This window comes from Humulus lupulus, chromosome 1, assembly GCF_963169125.1.
Source record: "Humulus lupulus chromosome 1, drHumLupu1.1, whole genome shotgun sequence".
Lineage (NCBI taxonomy): Eukaryota > Viridiplantae > Streptophyta > Magnoliopsida > Rosales > Cannabaceae > Humulus > Humulus lupulus.
Genome location: NC_084793.1, coordinates 18,203,096 through 18,219,645, shown reverse-complemented (window position 1 = coordinate 18,219,645; position 16,550 = coordinate 18,203,096). Strand labels below are relative to the sequence as shown.

Sequence of the window (16,550 nt, the reverse complement as noted above, 5' to 3'; positions counted from 1 at the left end):
TAACTCAGGGGTTTTGGGGAGAAGATGTAATGACAGTAGCCTATTTAATCAATATATGTCCCTCTAGTGCAACTGAGTTTAAAACCCCTGAAGATATGTGGACTGGTAAACTCCCAGATTTGTCAAACTTAAGAGTATTTGGCTGTGCAGCCTATGCTCACCAAAGTATAGGTAAACTTGAACCTAGGGCCATAAAATGTGTATTCCTAGGATACCTAGAAGGTGTTAAAGGCTATAGACTATGGGATAAGGAAAAGGTTGGTTTTAAAACTTTGATCATTAGAGATGTAGTGTTTCAAGAAGATATATTTCCTTGTATGTCTATTACTAACCAGAATGCAGGCACCAAAGGGAATACTAACATTGCAGGAAACACTACTAGTCACAATCCTTACACTATTCAGGTGGAACCTATCTCTATAGAACCCGATATCAATCAGGTGGAACCTATCCAAACCCATGAAACTCAAGACCCAATTCAGATGGAAACAATCATAGCTGAAGCAGAAGATACAAACCAAGTAGATACAAATGAAATAGACCAAGCTATATATGAAAATGTGGCAGATTATCAAGTAGTCCGAGACAGAGAAAGAAGGGTACCAAAGCCTAATAAAAAGTACAGCTTCAATATTGGAATGAAGATTTAGCGTATGCATTCATGAGTGAACTGGAATCTAGAGTGACAGAGCCAGAATCCTATGAAGAAGCTGTTCAAAGTAGGGAGTCTAAGCTATGGATTAAGGTCATAGAAGAGGAGATGAACTCACTAAGGAAAAATAAAGCTTGGAAACTGGTGCCTAAACCAAAAGGTAAGAGTACAGTAGCTCGTAAGTGGATGTATAAGCTAAAGGAAGGATACAGTGAAGGGGAACCTACAAGATACAAGGCAAGACTTGTGGCAAAGGGTTTTACACAGAAAGAGGGAGTAGATTTTAATGAAATATTCTCACATGTTGTAAAGTACAAGACTATTAGGATTATGTTGGCCCTATCTACTCAATTTGACCTAGAAGTGGATCAAATGGATGTCACAACTGCATTCTTATATGGTGAATTAGATGAAGAGATTTATATGGAGAAACCTAAAAGTTTTGTCAAAACAGGGAATTCAGAAATGGTTTGTAAGCTGGAGAAATCCCTATATGGTCTAAAACAGTCACCTAGACAATGGAATAAGTGTTAGAGAACATATTTTATTTCAATGGAAATGGTAAGAAATATTACAACTCTATGCAAAAAATACAATGGACAAGATGATTGATTAAAAAAGAGTGTTACAACTCTATAACTGAAAAATACAAACAAACAAAGAAAAGGAAGAAGGAGAAGGAGAAGAAGAGAATGGTGAAACATACAACTCTAAACAAAAGTTACAAGTAAATAGAAAATGAAAATAAGAAGAAAAGCAATAGAGAAAAAATGTAAGAACAAAACAATAGTAAACTCTCACTTACACAACCTAAGTGAAGAGGGTTGGGGATTACCAACTTGAACAGGGTTTAAAACATTTGTCCAAAAGCTTATTTCCCCCTAACTCAAGCACTAAGGGATCTCTCACAGATTTTTTGGAAATGCTTTCAGGAATAATCAAGCCTGAATGTGTATTTTCCAGCCAAGTGCTTTGTGGATGGAAAATGGTGTGTCTTACAAGTGAGCATTAGGCTCCTATTTATAGAGTTTGAGATACCCCTTTGAATTTCAAATTCCACCAACCCCCATGGTTGTTACCAATATTTAATTGGATGTTTATGAAATTAAAATGGAGATTCGAGAGTTATTTGGGATGTTAGAACCGTTCAATTTGGAAAAAACTGAAAAACCAAATAGGCCATCAGCCTCACTGGCCGCGGCCAGGACTTTTCAGTGGTTGCGGTCACTGGCTTCTGTCCCCCAGGCCGCGGCCACTGGCTTCAGCACCAAAAAGTCATTTTTCCAAAACGTCTCAAATCATTTCCCACATGATTTTGTAACCTCCAAACACCTATTGGGAGTTAAAAACATGTCTCCAACAGCCATATTTCATCATGGCTTTGTGGAATCCAATCTCAAATATGTAACATATAATATACACATTATTGGGTAATATTTTGGAGTCACAAATTTGTAACTAATTTTATAACTCCAAAATATGTCACATTTGGGCACACATATGTGTCTAATTTTTGTGACTCTCAATAATATGTTACTAGGTGTGACAAATCACATTTTGTCACATTATTTAATCTAACATTATATTATATGAAATAATATAACATTCCCCCACTAGATTAAATAATCACTTTTTGTAACACTTATTTAATCAATCAAACATTATATTAAAATATAATATTCCCCCACTTGATTAAATAATCACTCTCTATAGAAACCTTTGCATTGGTGCATATAGTAAAATGTTTTTCGACTTGAATTTTACCTTAGTGTAATCATCACAAAGTTTGTTGAAATTTTGGTTACCGAAGCATTGAACCACTATCCCTTGATAACAAACCGGTGATAACACACACACCTTTGCTATGTTCACTTGAGACCTCAATGTCTCGCTTTTGCACCGTTAATGGCCATGTGCACATTCCATTCATAGACTTTTCTTGAGAATGACTCCCAATTCTCATGAGGGGCGGCACCACCCCTAGGTCTATATAGGTAGAACTCTTACAGTATTTTGTTACCCTAAAATACTTGTCTTCTCAAAACTAAGTTCTATTAAAAAAACCTTTCGATTTTAACCATCATTTTGGTAACACACTAGTACTCATATCTCAGATGGGACAAAATTTGAGTACTACTACTATTCACTTGATTGACTTGTTATTACCTATTGAACCTAATACTAGTTTGATGACTAGTATTAAGATAGGTTACCATCAACCGTAAATCGCTTTAGGGAGTCTAAGTATCATCCCTTGAGATGTAGAAATGATTCCATTTGAAACATTTCTTTTCTCATGTATGCATACTTAGACACTCTCATTATTTTATTCAAACTTTATTGCTAGCCATAGTTTGATTAAAATAGTTACCTCTTTAAAATAGTGATTTTGACCATAGTCAACACTCCCACTATTTTATAGTTTAATATCCAAGATAAACATTTGAATATTAATTCTAGAAACCTATTTTGTTTCTAGAATTCTCATTTATGTTTTAAATTGATTCATTCTTGAATCAAAATATTACAAAACAACAACTTTATAAACCAAGCATGTCTAGATTTGTTCATTCTATACACATATAGCCAATGTGATTTAGAATGTGGAATTCCAAACCATCTATTTGATAGGATGACCAAATTAATCAATTGATTAACAACAAAAAAAATTGATTAACTTTGGAGCTTCACCCCCACATTTCTCACATAGTGATAATAAAATATCATTTTAAAATAAAAATCTCTTCATTTCTATTAAGTCATTTATCCTCCAAGATAAATCTATGTTTCTCAAAGTTCATTATGAGTCATCTATGCCACATGATAAACTCTCAAGATAAAACCTCAATGTTTATCTTGATTTATTTACTTGCTAAAGCAAGACACACTTCTTTCAAAGAAATTTTTACTTAGTTTATTTCTTTTATGTATTTCACAAAATAAAAATGTGAATACAAATGTAATGTGAGAATTTCTCAAACAAATAATCACATGATGAAATAATAGGTCTACACACTTACCTATTATTTTAACAAGTTCATTTTGAAACTTTGTTAATGTCTCACACAAATGTCTCATAGCAAAATAAAGAATTATCATAGAATAATACTTTAATTTTATTGATAGCTTTCAAGAGTACAAGCTTTATTACAAAATAAATTTTTTTCCAACATGGCACGTAAACATGGTAATCATGCTAGGATCTCTTCTTCCTTTTCTATAGCATTGTCCTCATTCTCATGTGGGTCCTTTCGGTACCTACATACTCTAGCATAGTGCCCGGGTTTTCCACAAACAAAACAATGACCTCTCACGTCTTTGAATTGTCCATGATCTTTCTTTGGACCTAAAGGGTTCCCACTACCCTTTTTGTTTTTGTTGTTGCCCTTGGAATGCTTGTGTGAAATCGCATTGGCCTTGGAAGTCTCATCTTTAGACTCATTCACACCCTTGTCTCTTATTCTCTATTCCTTTTCAATTCTAATGTGTTTTTGGATCTCTTCCAAAGTGTAATCCTCATTCTTATGGAGGATTCTTTTCCTATAGCTCCTCCAAGTTTGTGGTAATTTTGCCACTATTTCACCAACTTGAAAGGCATCGGGAAGCTCAATCTTGAGAACTTTCAACTTGTTTACAATCACTTGTAACTCATGAATTTGAGGTAAAAGAGTTTTCCCATCACTGAAAGAAAATTCAAAATATTGAGAAATTAAGAACTTTCTTGTACCTTCTTCCTCAGCCTTGTACTTACTCTCCAAGGCATCCCAAATCTCCTTCGTGGATTTGGTATTGGTATAGAGGTCATATAGCCTATCAGATAGGGCATTAAGGATATGACCCCTACAAAGAAGGTTGTCCTCTTCTCTCTTTCTTCTTTTCGCCACCTCCTCGGGAGTGTCTTTGTCGGATGGTTCGGCTAGAGGTGCCAAGGACGACTCAAGGATGTAGGTTATCTTGAGTGTTGTCAAAAGGAATTTCACCTTGTCTTGTCACCTAGTGAAATTGGATCCATCAAACCTATCCAACCTCACTAGGTCTTGGTTCATGATCTTGATGGTCTCACATTCCATTGAAAAAAGAAACTAAGCTTTTGATTGTTAGATAATATATTTTATTTCAATGGAAATGGTAAGAAATATTACAACTCTATGCAAAAAATATAATGGACAAGATGATTGATTAAAAAATAGTGTTACAACTGTTAGAGAATATATATTATTGCTCAATGGTAAAGTGGAAAAACCAAAATACAACTCTATGCAAAAAATACAATAGACAAGGTAATTGATTAAATAAGTATTACAACTCAATTGCTCAAAATACAAGTAAATATAAAGAGGTAGAAGAAGAAGAAGATTACAAGCTCAAAACATTAATAATACAAGTAAATAAGAACAACAAGATCAAAAGAATGAAAATAAAACAAACTCTCGCACAACCAAAGTGTAGAGAAATGGGGATCACCAACTTGAACAAGATTCAAGACCTTTGTCCAAAATCTTATTTCCCCCTATTCTCTAAGCACTAAGGGATCTCTCTAGGAAATAGCCCTCTGGAATTATCAAGCCTTTTGGTGTATTTTTCCAACCAAGTGCTTTGTGGATGGAAAATGGTGTACCTTACAAGTGAGCATTAAGCTCCTATTTATAGAGCTTTGAGACACCTTTTGAATTTAAAATTCCACCAACCCCATGACTGTTACCAATGATTAATTGGATGTGTTATGGAATTAAAATAGAGATTTGAGAGTTACTTGGCTGTTGGAAACGTTCAAAATTGGATAAAATCGAAGTTAGAAAATGCTGTCAGTCACTCAGGCCGCGGCCTGAAAAACACGAGCCGTGACCCACGGTGTGTTTTTGCCTATTTTTTTCTCTTAGGCTGCGGCCTGAAAAACATAGGCAACGGCCCAAGTTGTTTTTTCAGCAACCAATTTTCCAAATTTGCCAAAACGTTCCAAATTCATTCCCACTTGATTTTGTAACTTCCATACACATTATGGGAGTTAAAATCACATCCCTAACAGCCATATTTTACATATGGCTTTAAGAAATTCAAATCAAAATGTGTAATATCAAATCTACACATTATTAGGTAATATTTGGGAGTTACAAGTTTGTAACTCCAAAATATGTCACATTTGGGCACATACATGTGTCCAATTTTGTGACTCTCAATAATATGTTACAAGGTGTGACAAATCACATTTTGTCACATTATTTAATCTAATATTATATTATATGAAATACTATAACATTCCTCCACTAAATTAAATAATCACTTTTGTAACACTTATTTAATCAATCAAACATTATATTAAAATATAATATTCCTCCACTTGATTAAATAATCACTCTCTATAGAAACATTTGCATTGGTGCATAAAGTAAAATGTTTTTCGACTTGAATTTTACCTTAGTGTAATTATCACAAAGTTTGTTGAAATTTTGGTTGCCGAAGCATTGAACCACTATCCCTTGATAACAAACCGGTGATAACACATACACCTTTGCTATGTTCACTTGAGACCCCAATGTCTCGCTTTTGCACCGTTAATGGTCATGTGCACATTCCATTCATAGACTTTTCTTGAGAATGACTCACAATTCTCATGAGGGGCGGCACCACCCCTAGGTCTATATAGGTAGAACTCTTACAGTATTTTGTTACCCTAAAATACTTATCTTTTCAAGACTGAAATCTATTAAAAAACATTTCGGTTTTAACCCTCATTTTGGTAACACACTAGTACTTATATCTCAGATGGGACAAAATTTGAGTACTACTACTATTCACTTGATTGACTTGTTATTACCTATTGAACCTAATACTAGTTTGGTGACTAGTATTAAGACAGGTTACCATTAACCGTGAATCTCTTTAGGGAGTCTAAGTCTCACCCCTTGAGATGTAGAAATGATTCCATTTAAATTATTTCTTTTCTCATGTATGCATACTTTAAACACTCTCTTTATTTTATTCAAACTTTGTTGCTAGCCATAGTTTGATTAAAATAGTTACCACTTTAAAATAGTGATTTTGACCATAGTCAACACCCCCACTATTTTTTAGTTTTATATCCAAGATAAACATTTTCCTTGAATATTAATTCTAGAAACCTATTTTGTTTCTAGAATTCTCATTTATGTTTTAAATTGATTCCTTCATGAATCAAAATATTACAAAACAACAACTTTAGACACCAAGCATGTCTAGATTTGTTCATTCTATACACATATAGCCAATGTGATTTAGAATGTGGAATTCCAATCATCTATTTGATAGGATGACCAAATTAATCAATTAATTAACAACAAAATAAATTGATTAACTTTGGAGCATCACCCCCACATTTCTCACATAGTGATAATAAAATATCATTTTAAAATAGAAATCTCTTCATTTCTATTAAGGCATTTATCCTCCAAGATAAATCTATGTTTCTCAAAGTTCATTATGAGTCATCTATGCCACATGATAAACTCTCAAGATAAAACCTCAATGTTTATCTTGATTTATTTACTTGCTAAAGCAAGACACACTTCTTTCAAAGAAATTTTTACTTAGTTTATTTCTTTTATGTATTTCACAAAATAAAAATGTGAATACAAATGTAATGTGAGAATTTCTCAAACAAATAATCACATGATGAATTAATAGGTCTACACACTTACCTATTATTTTAACAAGTTCATTTTGAAACTTTGTTAATGTCTCACACAAATGTCTCATAGCAAAATAAAGAATTATCATAGAATAATACTTTAATTTTATTGATAGCTTTCAAGAGTACAAGCTTTATTACAAAATAATTTTTTTTCCAACATGGCACATAAACATGGTAATCATGCTAGGATCTCTTCTTCCTTTTCTATAACATTTACTTCATTCTCATGTGGGTCCTTTCGGTACCTACATACTCTAGCATAGTGCCCGGGTTTTCCACAAACAAAACAATGACCTCTCACGTCTTTGAATTGTCCATGATCTTTCTTTGGACCTAAAGGGTTCCCACTACCCTTTTTGTTTTTGTTGTTGCCCTTGGAATGCTTGTGTGAAATCGCATTGGCCTTGGAAGTCTCATCTTTAGACTCATTCACACCCTTGTCTCTTATTCTCTATTCCTCTTCAATTCTAATGTGTTTTTGGATCTCTTCCAAAGTGTAATCCTCATTCTTATGGAGGATTCTTTTCCTATAGCTCCTCCAAGTTGGTGGTAATTTTGCCACTATTGCACCAACTTGGAAGGCCTCGGGAAGGTCAATCTTGAGAACTTTCAACTTGTTTACAATCACTTGTAACTCATGAATTTGAGGTAAAAGAGTTTTCCCATCAATGAAAGAAAATTCAAAATATTGAGAAATTAAGAAATTTCTTGTACCTTCTTCCTCAGCCTTGTACTTACTCTCCAAGGCATCCCAAATCTCCTTCGTGGATTTGGTATTGGTATAAAGGTCATATAGCCTATCGGATAGGGCATTAAGGATATGACCCCTACAAAGAAGGTTGTCCTCTTCTCTCTTTCTTCTTTTCGCCACCTCCTCGGGAGTGTCTTTGTCGGATGGTTCGGCTAGAGGTGCCAAGGACGACTCAAGGATGTAGGTTATCTTGAGTGTTGTCAAAAGGAATTTCACCTTGTCTTGCCACTTAGTAAAATATGATCCATCAAACCTATCCAACCTCACTAGATCTTGGTTCATGATCTTTATGGTCTCCCCTTCCATAGAAATAAAGAGGACTAAGCTTTTGATTGTTAGAGAATATATATTATTGCTCAATGGTAAAGTGGAAAAACCAAAATACAACTCTATGCAAAAAATACAACAAACAAGGTAATTGATTAAATAAGTATTACATCTCAATTTCTCAAAATACAAGTAAATATAAAGAGGTAGAAGAAGAAGAAGATTACAAGCTCAAAACATTAATAATACAAGTAAATAAGAACAACAAGATCAAAAGAATGAAAATAAAACAAACTCTCACACAACCAAAATGTAGAGTAGTGGGGATCACCAACTTGAACAAGTTTCAAGACCTTTGTCCAAAATCTTATTTCCCCCTATTCTCTAAGCACTAAGGGATCTCTCTAGGAAATAGCTCTCTGGAATTATCAAGCCTTTTAGTGTATTTTCCAGCCAAGTGCTTTGTGGATGGAAAATTGTGTCTCTTACAAGTGAGCATTAAGCTCCTATTTATAGAGTTTTGAGACACCCTTTGAATTTAAAATTTCACCAACCCCCATGGCTGTTACCAATGATTAATTGGATGTTTATGGAATTAAAATAGAGATTTGGGAGTTACTTGGCTGTTGGAAACATTCAAAATTGGATAAAACCGAAGTTGGAAAATGTTGTCAGCCGCTAAGGCCGCGGCCTGAAAAACACGAGCCGCGACCCACGATGTGTTTTTGCCTATTTTTTCCTCTTAGGCTGCGGCCTGAAAAACATAGGCAGCGACCTAAGTCGTTTTTTCAGCAACCAATTTGCCAAAACGTTCCAAATTCATTTCCACTTGATTTTGTAACTTCCATACACATTATGAGAGTTAAAATCACATCTCTAACAGCCATATTTCACATATGGCTGTTAAGAAATTCAAATCAAAATGTGTAATATCAAATCTACACATTATTAGGTAATATTTGGGAGTTAAAAGTTTGTAACTCCAAAATATGTCACATTTGGGCACATACATGTGTCCAATTTTGTGACTCTCAATAATATGTTACAAGGTGTGACAAATCACATTTTGTCACAGTATTTAATCTAATATTATATTATATGAAATAATATAACAACAACTCTATAACTGAAAATACAAACAAACAAAGAAAAGGAAGAAGAAGAAGAGAATGGTGAAACATACAACTCTAAACAAAAGATTACAAGTAAAGGAAATGTGTTTGAAAAAAAAAAGATTACAACTCTAAACAAAAGTTACAAGTAAATAAAAAATGAAAATAAGAAGAAAAGCAATAGAGAAAAAATGTAAGAACAAAACAATAGTAAACTCTCACTTACACAACCTAAGTGAAGAGGGTTGGGGATCACCAACTTGAACAAGGTTTAAAACATTTGTCCAAAAACTTATTTCCCCCTAACTCAAGCACTAAGGGATCTCTCACAGATTTTTTGGAAATGCTTTGTGGAATAATCAAGCCTCAATGTGTATTTTCTAGCCAAGTGCTTTGTGGATGGAAAATGTTGTGTCTTACAAGTGAGTATTAGACTTCTATTTATAGAGTTTGAGATATCTCTTTGAATTTCAAATTCCACCAACCCCCATGGCTGTTACCAATGTTTAATTGGATGTTTATGGAATTAAAATGGAGATTTGGGAGTTATTTGGGATGTTAGAACCGTTCAATTTGGAAAAACCTGAAAAACCAAATAGGCTGTCAGCCTCACTGGCTGCGACCAGGACTTTTCTGTGGCCGCGGCCACTGGCTTCTGTCCCCCAAGCCGCGGCCACTGAAAGTCAGTGGTTGCGGCCACAGGCCATTTTCAGCACAAAAAAGTCATTTTTCCAAAACGTTCCAAAACGTCCCAAATAATTTCCCACATGATTTTGTAACCTCCAAACACCTATTGGGAGTTTAAAACATGTCTCCAACAGCCATATTTCATCATGGCTTTGTGAAATCCAATCTCAAATGTGTAACATATAATATACACATTATTGGGTAATATTTGGGAGTTACAAATTTGTAACTGATTTTGTAACTCCAACATATGCCACATTTGGCACACACATGTATCTAATTTTTGTGACTCTCAATAATATGTTACTAGGTGTTATCCCCATTTCCTGAAAGGGCTTTGGGCCTTCGCCCTGGCCCACGGTCAGGGGACCGACTCGGCATTCGGGCCTGGCCTAGGAACTCCAGATTAGGCCCGTTTGGAAGGGTCCGGGATGTCCCTCCGGGTTCATCTTCAGCTTGGAATGCCCCGGGGATGTCCGGGGCGCCCGGAATGTCGCGGCCTACGCGTCCCCGTCCCGGAGCCTGGAATGATCCGGGCCCGAGGTAAATGTAGCAGGCCAAAGGTAAACGGACCTGGATCGCCTCCTCCCCAGTTGAAGGACCGGGCGCCCAGGATCCTGAGACCGCCTCAGTTCGCGTGGGCATTGTCCCCCCACTTTTCGCCTGCAGAGAAGGCAGCATTGGGATTGTCCACTGATGTGTCAGGACTGCGCAGCCAAGTACCCTGACCGGTCTTGTCTCCTGAATCAGCCTCGTGACTCGAAGTGATCAGAGCCAAAGCACCGTTTTTTCGGGCGAAGGCTTGTGTCTCAGGTCAACTAATTGGGCCTTAGCTGGTTTAAATTTTGTGCATTGTATATCTTTTTGTATTGGGCCTTCACTAGAAAAGGCCCCTCTACACTTTCCTCTGAAGGGCCTGGGTCGGATCCGGCCCAGACCCGAAGACCCCCTCAGCTTATAAATATAAGCTGTAGAACAACATGAAAGGAGAGGAAAAAAAAGGGCAGAAACTCTGTCCAGATATAGTTAGAAAACTCCATTGTAAAAGCTTCTTCTTGCTCTAATATATGGACTCGTGGACTAAGGCTAGTTAACGCCCCAACCACGTAAAAACCTTGTGTCGATTTCCCATTTTCATTATTATTACTAGCAAATAGTATTCATTAATATAGTTGCCGAAAATCTCGATTTACACTAGGTGTGACAAATCACATTTTGTCACATTATTTAATCTAACATTATGTTATATGAAATAATATAACATTCCCCCACTAGATTAAATAATCACTTTTTGTAACACTTATTTAATCAATCAAACATTATATTAAAATATAATAATAAGAAATTCAATGCTTTTATGACCAAATAGGGATTTATTAGGAGTAATTTTGACACTTGCATGTATTTCAAAGAAACTTAGATTCTAAAGGCTACCTATCTGTTACTCTATGTTGATGATGTGTTTATAATAAGCAAGAACAGAAGTAATATAGACTCTTTAAAGATATTATTGAGATCAAAGTTTGAAATGAAGGACCTAGGAAGAGCTACAAGGATACTTGAGATAACAATAAGCAGAGACAGGAGTAAAGGAAAGATGCATCTCAGATAGGAAAGCTACATCCAGAAAATTCTGGACAAATTTTCAACAAACAATGCTAAGATCACTAAGCTACCAATTACCAACCAACATCAACTGTCTAAAGAGCAATGCCCCAAGACAAAGGAAGAAGCAGAATACATGAACAAAGTTCCTTATTCTAATGCAGTAGGGTCCCTTCTGTATCTAATGATGTGTACTAGACCCGATCTATCCTATGCTATGAGCTTACTAAGCAAATATATGTCAAATCTGGGCAAACCTCATTGGGAAGCTATGAAGTGGACACTAAGGTACTTACTGGGAACTATGAATACTGGACTCACATAGAGGAAACAGAACTATGCTCTAAGACTGGAAAGGTACAGCGATGCAGACTATGCAGGGGACAGAGATCAAAGAAAATCAACTTTAGCATACATTTTCTTATAGGTGGGAATTGCATAAGTTGGAGGGTTCAGTTACAACCTGTAGTAGCCCTATCTACAACTGAATAGGGGTGTGCACGGTGTGGTTTGGGCGGTTTGAATACTTTTTAATACACCACGCCACAAGTGAGGTGTAGTAGCTAGAACACACTATGCGGTGTGATTTGGTTGCACCAAACCGACCAAACCAAACCATTTTTTGTGTGTGGTTTGGGTGGTTTTCCACGGTGTAAGTGTGTTAAAAAATATGTCATAAAAAAATTTAAAATTAAAAAAAAAAACTAAATCCTTAGTTTAAAACAAATCTTTAATAAGTTCTAAACAATATCACACGTTATCAATTAAGTTAAAAAAAAAAAAAAAATCAAGTCTCCCATGAACTTCTTTTCAAAACCCTCATGGAACTTAAGTTCAAAACATCACAAGTTATAATAAACTTCTTTTCACTCCACTAAACTACCATCATGGAAGAAACCCTCTTGCTTCACTTCACCTAATCAAGGGATACAACTTCATATTTGTAAGTATACGGTGTGGTGCGGTGCAAACCAAAATTTCACGCCGCCAAACTGCGCACCGCACGGTTTAGCTAAGATACAAACCATACCAAACCATTACACTTTTGATACTGCGGTTTGCGGTGTAGTGTGGTGTGGTGCGGTGCGGTCGGTCGCCACGGTTTGTCGGATTAGATGCTCAACCCTACAACTGAATCAGAATATATTGAAGTGACAGAGGCAATTAAAGAAGTTGTTTGGATACATGGTCTATTGGAGGAGATTAACCTACAGTGTGGAACACCTACAATCTACACAGACAGTCAAAGTTGCATTCACTTATGTAAGAACCTTGTATTCCATGATCGAACAAAACATGTAGAGATTAAGTACCATTTCATCAGGGAAAAGGTAACTCAAGAATAAGTACTAATAGAGAAGGTGCCTACAGAAGAGAACCCAGTAGATATGGGAACAAAGATTGTGACCTTACACAAATTCAAACTGTGCTTAAATTTGCTAAGGGTCGACACATGAGGATAACAAAGACAAGGAAAGAGTTAGGACCCTCAGAGATATTGCACTAAAAAACTTCTTGTTCTATATGAGAACTTGGGTGGAATTTGTTGATAACAAGTTCTCATACAGAACCAAAAATACTGTTACATTTACCCAAAACAGTTACAACAAATTTTGTTGCCAGCTCAACTAATACAACATATTCAAAACAGATGCTTATTAACTAACTCTCTACCAGGTACAAAGAGATATATATATATATAGCTAGCTGAAAAGATCGAGACTCACCAGACTTACCAAAAACATCAACAACACAGTGAGATTCAAGAACCCAGAGCTATCTTCATTTTTGTGTGGTCTTATTCCGAGAGAGAGAGAGGGTGAGGTTTTGTGGTTCATGTAAAAGAAAGAAACAGAGAGAAAGTGAGATTGAGAGAAAAAGAAAGAAACAAATTCAGAGAGTTTAGAGGGGAAAGTTCAAAGAGATTACGAGTTGTTCTTCTGTAACTTGGAATCTAATAAATCTGTTGTAATCACCATTGATTTAGTGCAAGAGCAAGTCACTTCTATGAGGCGAGCTCAACGAGGATGTAGCCCCAATTTGGTGGTGAACCTCGATAAATTTGTTTGTCCTTTGTCCTTCTTGCTTACTTTTATCTCTTCTTCTTTGATTGTGTTAGTTTCTATTTTTGCACCTGTGTTGTTTGATTTCGCTGGTTTATGCGTGAAATGAAAGAGTATATCTGAAACAATAGAAGTTATCTAGGGTTAGATAGTGATTTAAAGCATTAAACAGCAAAGAGTAATCGTGTCTCAATTTCAGCCATATCTTTGTGTTGTGTGAAAGGTCAAGTTTGACCCTGTGGTGTCTAAGTGATCTATAGAGTTGGTGTAGGGAAAGGTTTGTAAATTCCTACAATTTGCTTGGCTAAACTCCCATTATCAGACCGTTGTGCAAGCCTAAACGTAAATTACTTTAAAATTAAGATAAAACCTCCACGTAAAATATAACATACTGCAACTCATCGAGATCGATCAAATACTAGTACTAGTGTAGTAGTAGTAGTAGTGATTTCCAGAGACGTAATAACCAGATCGAAGAGCGCACCACACCAAATCCAGGGATGGGTTCTAATTCTAAGCCTCACCAAGATGATGACTACATCGTCATGTTGCCCTTTCTGGCTCATGGCCATCTCATACCTTTCTTAGCCTTAGCCAAGCAAATTCACCAGAGAACAGGCTTCACCCTCATCATCGCCACCACCAAGCTCAACGTCCAGTACCTCCGCCGAACCTCCTCCAACAAAGATGACGACTCAGACTCAGGTATCCTCTTCGCCGAGCTACCCTTCTCCTCTTCCGACCATGGCTTACCCCCCAACACCGAAACCACCGAGAACTTGTCTCTCGCCAAAGTTATCGACCTCTTCCATGCTTCCCGATCTCTGGAAACTCCTCTCCGGAACTTAATCCACGAATCCATCGGGAAATATGGCCGGCCGCCGCTTTGTATTATCTCCGACGCGTTTACCGGGTGGGCGGTGGATGTGGCAAATAGCTTCGACTCCATCAGTATCACTTTCACGACCTGTGGCGCTTACGGCACTGCGGCCTACGTCTCTATCTGGCTCGAACTCCCTCACCGGAAAACAGAATGTGAAGAATTTGAGGTCAAAGGGTTCCCGAAACGGTGCCGTTTCCACCGTTCTCATTTACATCAGTTCCTGAGAGCAGCCGACGGTTCAGATCCATGGTCGACATTATTTCAACCCCAGTTGATGCTTTCTCTGAAATCTCATGCCTGGTTGTGTTACACCGTCGAAGAAGTCGAAACCCTCGGACTCCAAGTCCTCCGGGATTACATTAAACGCCCCGTTTGGTGCGTTGGTTCGCTTCTCCCTCAAGCTGTGTTAAACGACGAGTCGTGTTCACCTTCTTCTTCTTTGAGATTTTCCAAACAGAGAGTCAGTAAAGAAGTTGGTATATCAGCTGAGAAGTTGTTCGAGTGGCTCGATTCGCAAGAACCCAAGTCCGTTCTGTACATCTCGTTCGGTTCTCAGAACACAATCGGAGCAACCCAGATGATGGAATTGGCTATCGGACTGGAGAAGAGTGAGAAGCCTTTCGTTTGGGTGATAAGGCCTCCAGTGGGGTTCGATTTGAAAGGAGAGTTTAGGCCAGAGTGGTTGCCAGAAGGGTTCGAAGAGCGAGCCAAGGAGAAGAATCGGGGCTTGTTGGTGCGGAACTGGGCGCCCCAATTGGACATTTTGGCGCATAAGTCTATAGGTGCGTTTCTCAGCCATTGTGGGTGGAATTCGGTGCTGGAGAGCTTGAGCCAGGGGGTTCCGATCATTGGGTGGCCATTGGCGGCCGAGCAAAGTCATAATTCGAAGATGTTGAGGGAGGAGAAAGGGGTGGGTGTGGAGCTGACTAGAGGAGCTCTGGGGTCCATTGTTGGGGATGAAGTGAAGAAGGTGATTGATTTGGTGATGGAGAGAGATGGTGAAGGAGAGGAGATGAAGAAAAGGGCTAATGAGATTAAGTTGCAGATAAGAGCTGCCGTGAAAGAAGAGGGAGAACAGAAAGGGTCTGCTCTCAAAGCCATAGATGATTTTGTTGCTTCAATTCTAGCACATAGAGAGGAAAATGTCAAGAACAAGGAGATTTTAACTTGATTTGATGAAGAATTAGCTTTTCTTTTCATGTCTTTTGATAATAGAACTAACAAAAACAATTGTGTAGTTTTCAGCAGTGCTCTAATTTAGTTGGTTTGTACTTGCCAGAGTTCTCATTTTCCAATGCAACTTGATTAGGCAAAGCAATAAGAGGCAAATGAAAATTTGTTATTGATTCTGATGTCTTTTGATGAGTCTATACACCAGCTTAGATTAGAAGACTATTGAGATATAGTACTATAACAGGATGCATATGATCCATACCTGCCAACAAACATGAACATTGAATATTTAATAATGGATAGAAAAGACGAATGAAATACTAGATGTTAAGAGAACCACATATGTACTAATGAAGTGTTGATTGTCGATGCATGATATAACTTTGTAAAAGGCAGTACCGTAGTATCGCTTTTCATTATCTACATCCAGATTACTATATAGGTTAACTAGCTTTAACTGTGTTCGGTCATTTTACCAGTAGGAGTGGAGAAAGAATGGCTTCCACAGCTCATGAATCTCTTGTACTATTGTGATTAGGAAGAAGACAGAGTTTGCATTAACTCTGCTGTTGATTACTATCAAATGGAGAAGAAAATAGGCTTAACTTTCTGGCCAAGGATTTTGATATTATTGTGCAAGAAAGTTCATAGTCCACATAGTTTCATAGCACGGCCATTATAAGAACGAAA

At 37.0% G+C, this 16,550-nt stretch overlaps 2 protein-coding genes across 3 annotated transcripts; one reads left to right on the top strand and one right to left on the bottom strand.

The window, feature by feature from the left end:
* Positions 1 to 7,404: 7,404 nt before the first annotated feature.
* On the bottom strand, positions 7,405 to 13,933 carry LOC133788223 (uncharacterized). Of its 2 annotated transcripts, none has more exons than XM_062225617.1 (3): positions 13,671 to 13,933; positions 13,469 to 13,538; positions 7,405 to 8,364 (listed from the first exon to the last, which is right to left on the bottom strand). In XM_062225617.1, exons 1-3 carry the CDS (start codon positions 13,718 to 13,720, stop codon positions 7,771 to 7,773), a joined length of 714 nt encoding a protein of 237 aa, XP_062081601.1. In that variant the 5' UTR covers positions 13,721 to 13,933; the 3' UTR covers positions 7,405 to 7,770. The 2 variants fall into 2 exon arrangements, with proteins under 2 accessions (XP_062081601.1, XP_062081608.1); XM_062225624.1 differs by having other exon boundaries at positions 13,478 to 13,538.
* Positions 13,934 to 14,116: 183 nt separating this feature from the next.
* LOC133788213 (UDP-glycosyltransferase 92A1-like) lies at positions 14,117 to 16,031 on the top strand. Its single transcript, XM_062225606.1, has one exon. It carries the CDS (start codon positions 14,305 to 14,307, stop codon positions 15,856 to 15,858), a length of 1,554 nt encoding a protein of 517 aa, XP_062081590.1. The 5' UTR covers positions 14,117 to 14,304; the 3' UTR covers positions 15,859 to 16,031.
* Positions 16,032 to 16,550: the final 519 nt, after the last annotated feature.

What these genes read in the sequence shown, in the direction of transcription:
- LOC133788223 (XM_062225617.1), bottom strand. Translation starts at nt 13,720, where the DNA reads ATGGTGATTACAACAGATTTATTAGATTCCAAGTTACAGAAGAACAAC. An exon ending in AAGTTACAGAAGAACAACTC is followed by an intron (nt 13,539 to 13,670) that starts GTAATCTCTTTG and finishes TCTCGGAATAAG; the next exon opens with ACCACACAAAAATGAAGATA. An exon ending in TGATGTTTTTGGTAAGTCTG is followed by an intron (nt 8,365 to 13,468) that starts GTGAGTCTCGAT and finishes ATGGAAGGGGAG; the next exon opens with ACCATAAAGATCATGAACCA.
- LOC133788213 (XM_062225606.1), top strand. Translation starts at nt 14,305, where the DNA reads ATGGGTTCTAATTCTAAGCCTCACCAAGATGATGACTACATCGTCATG.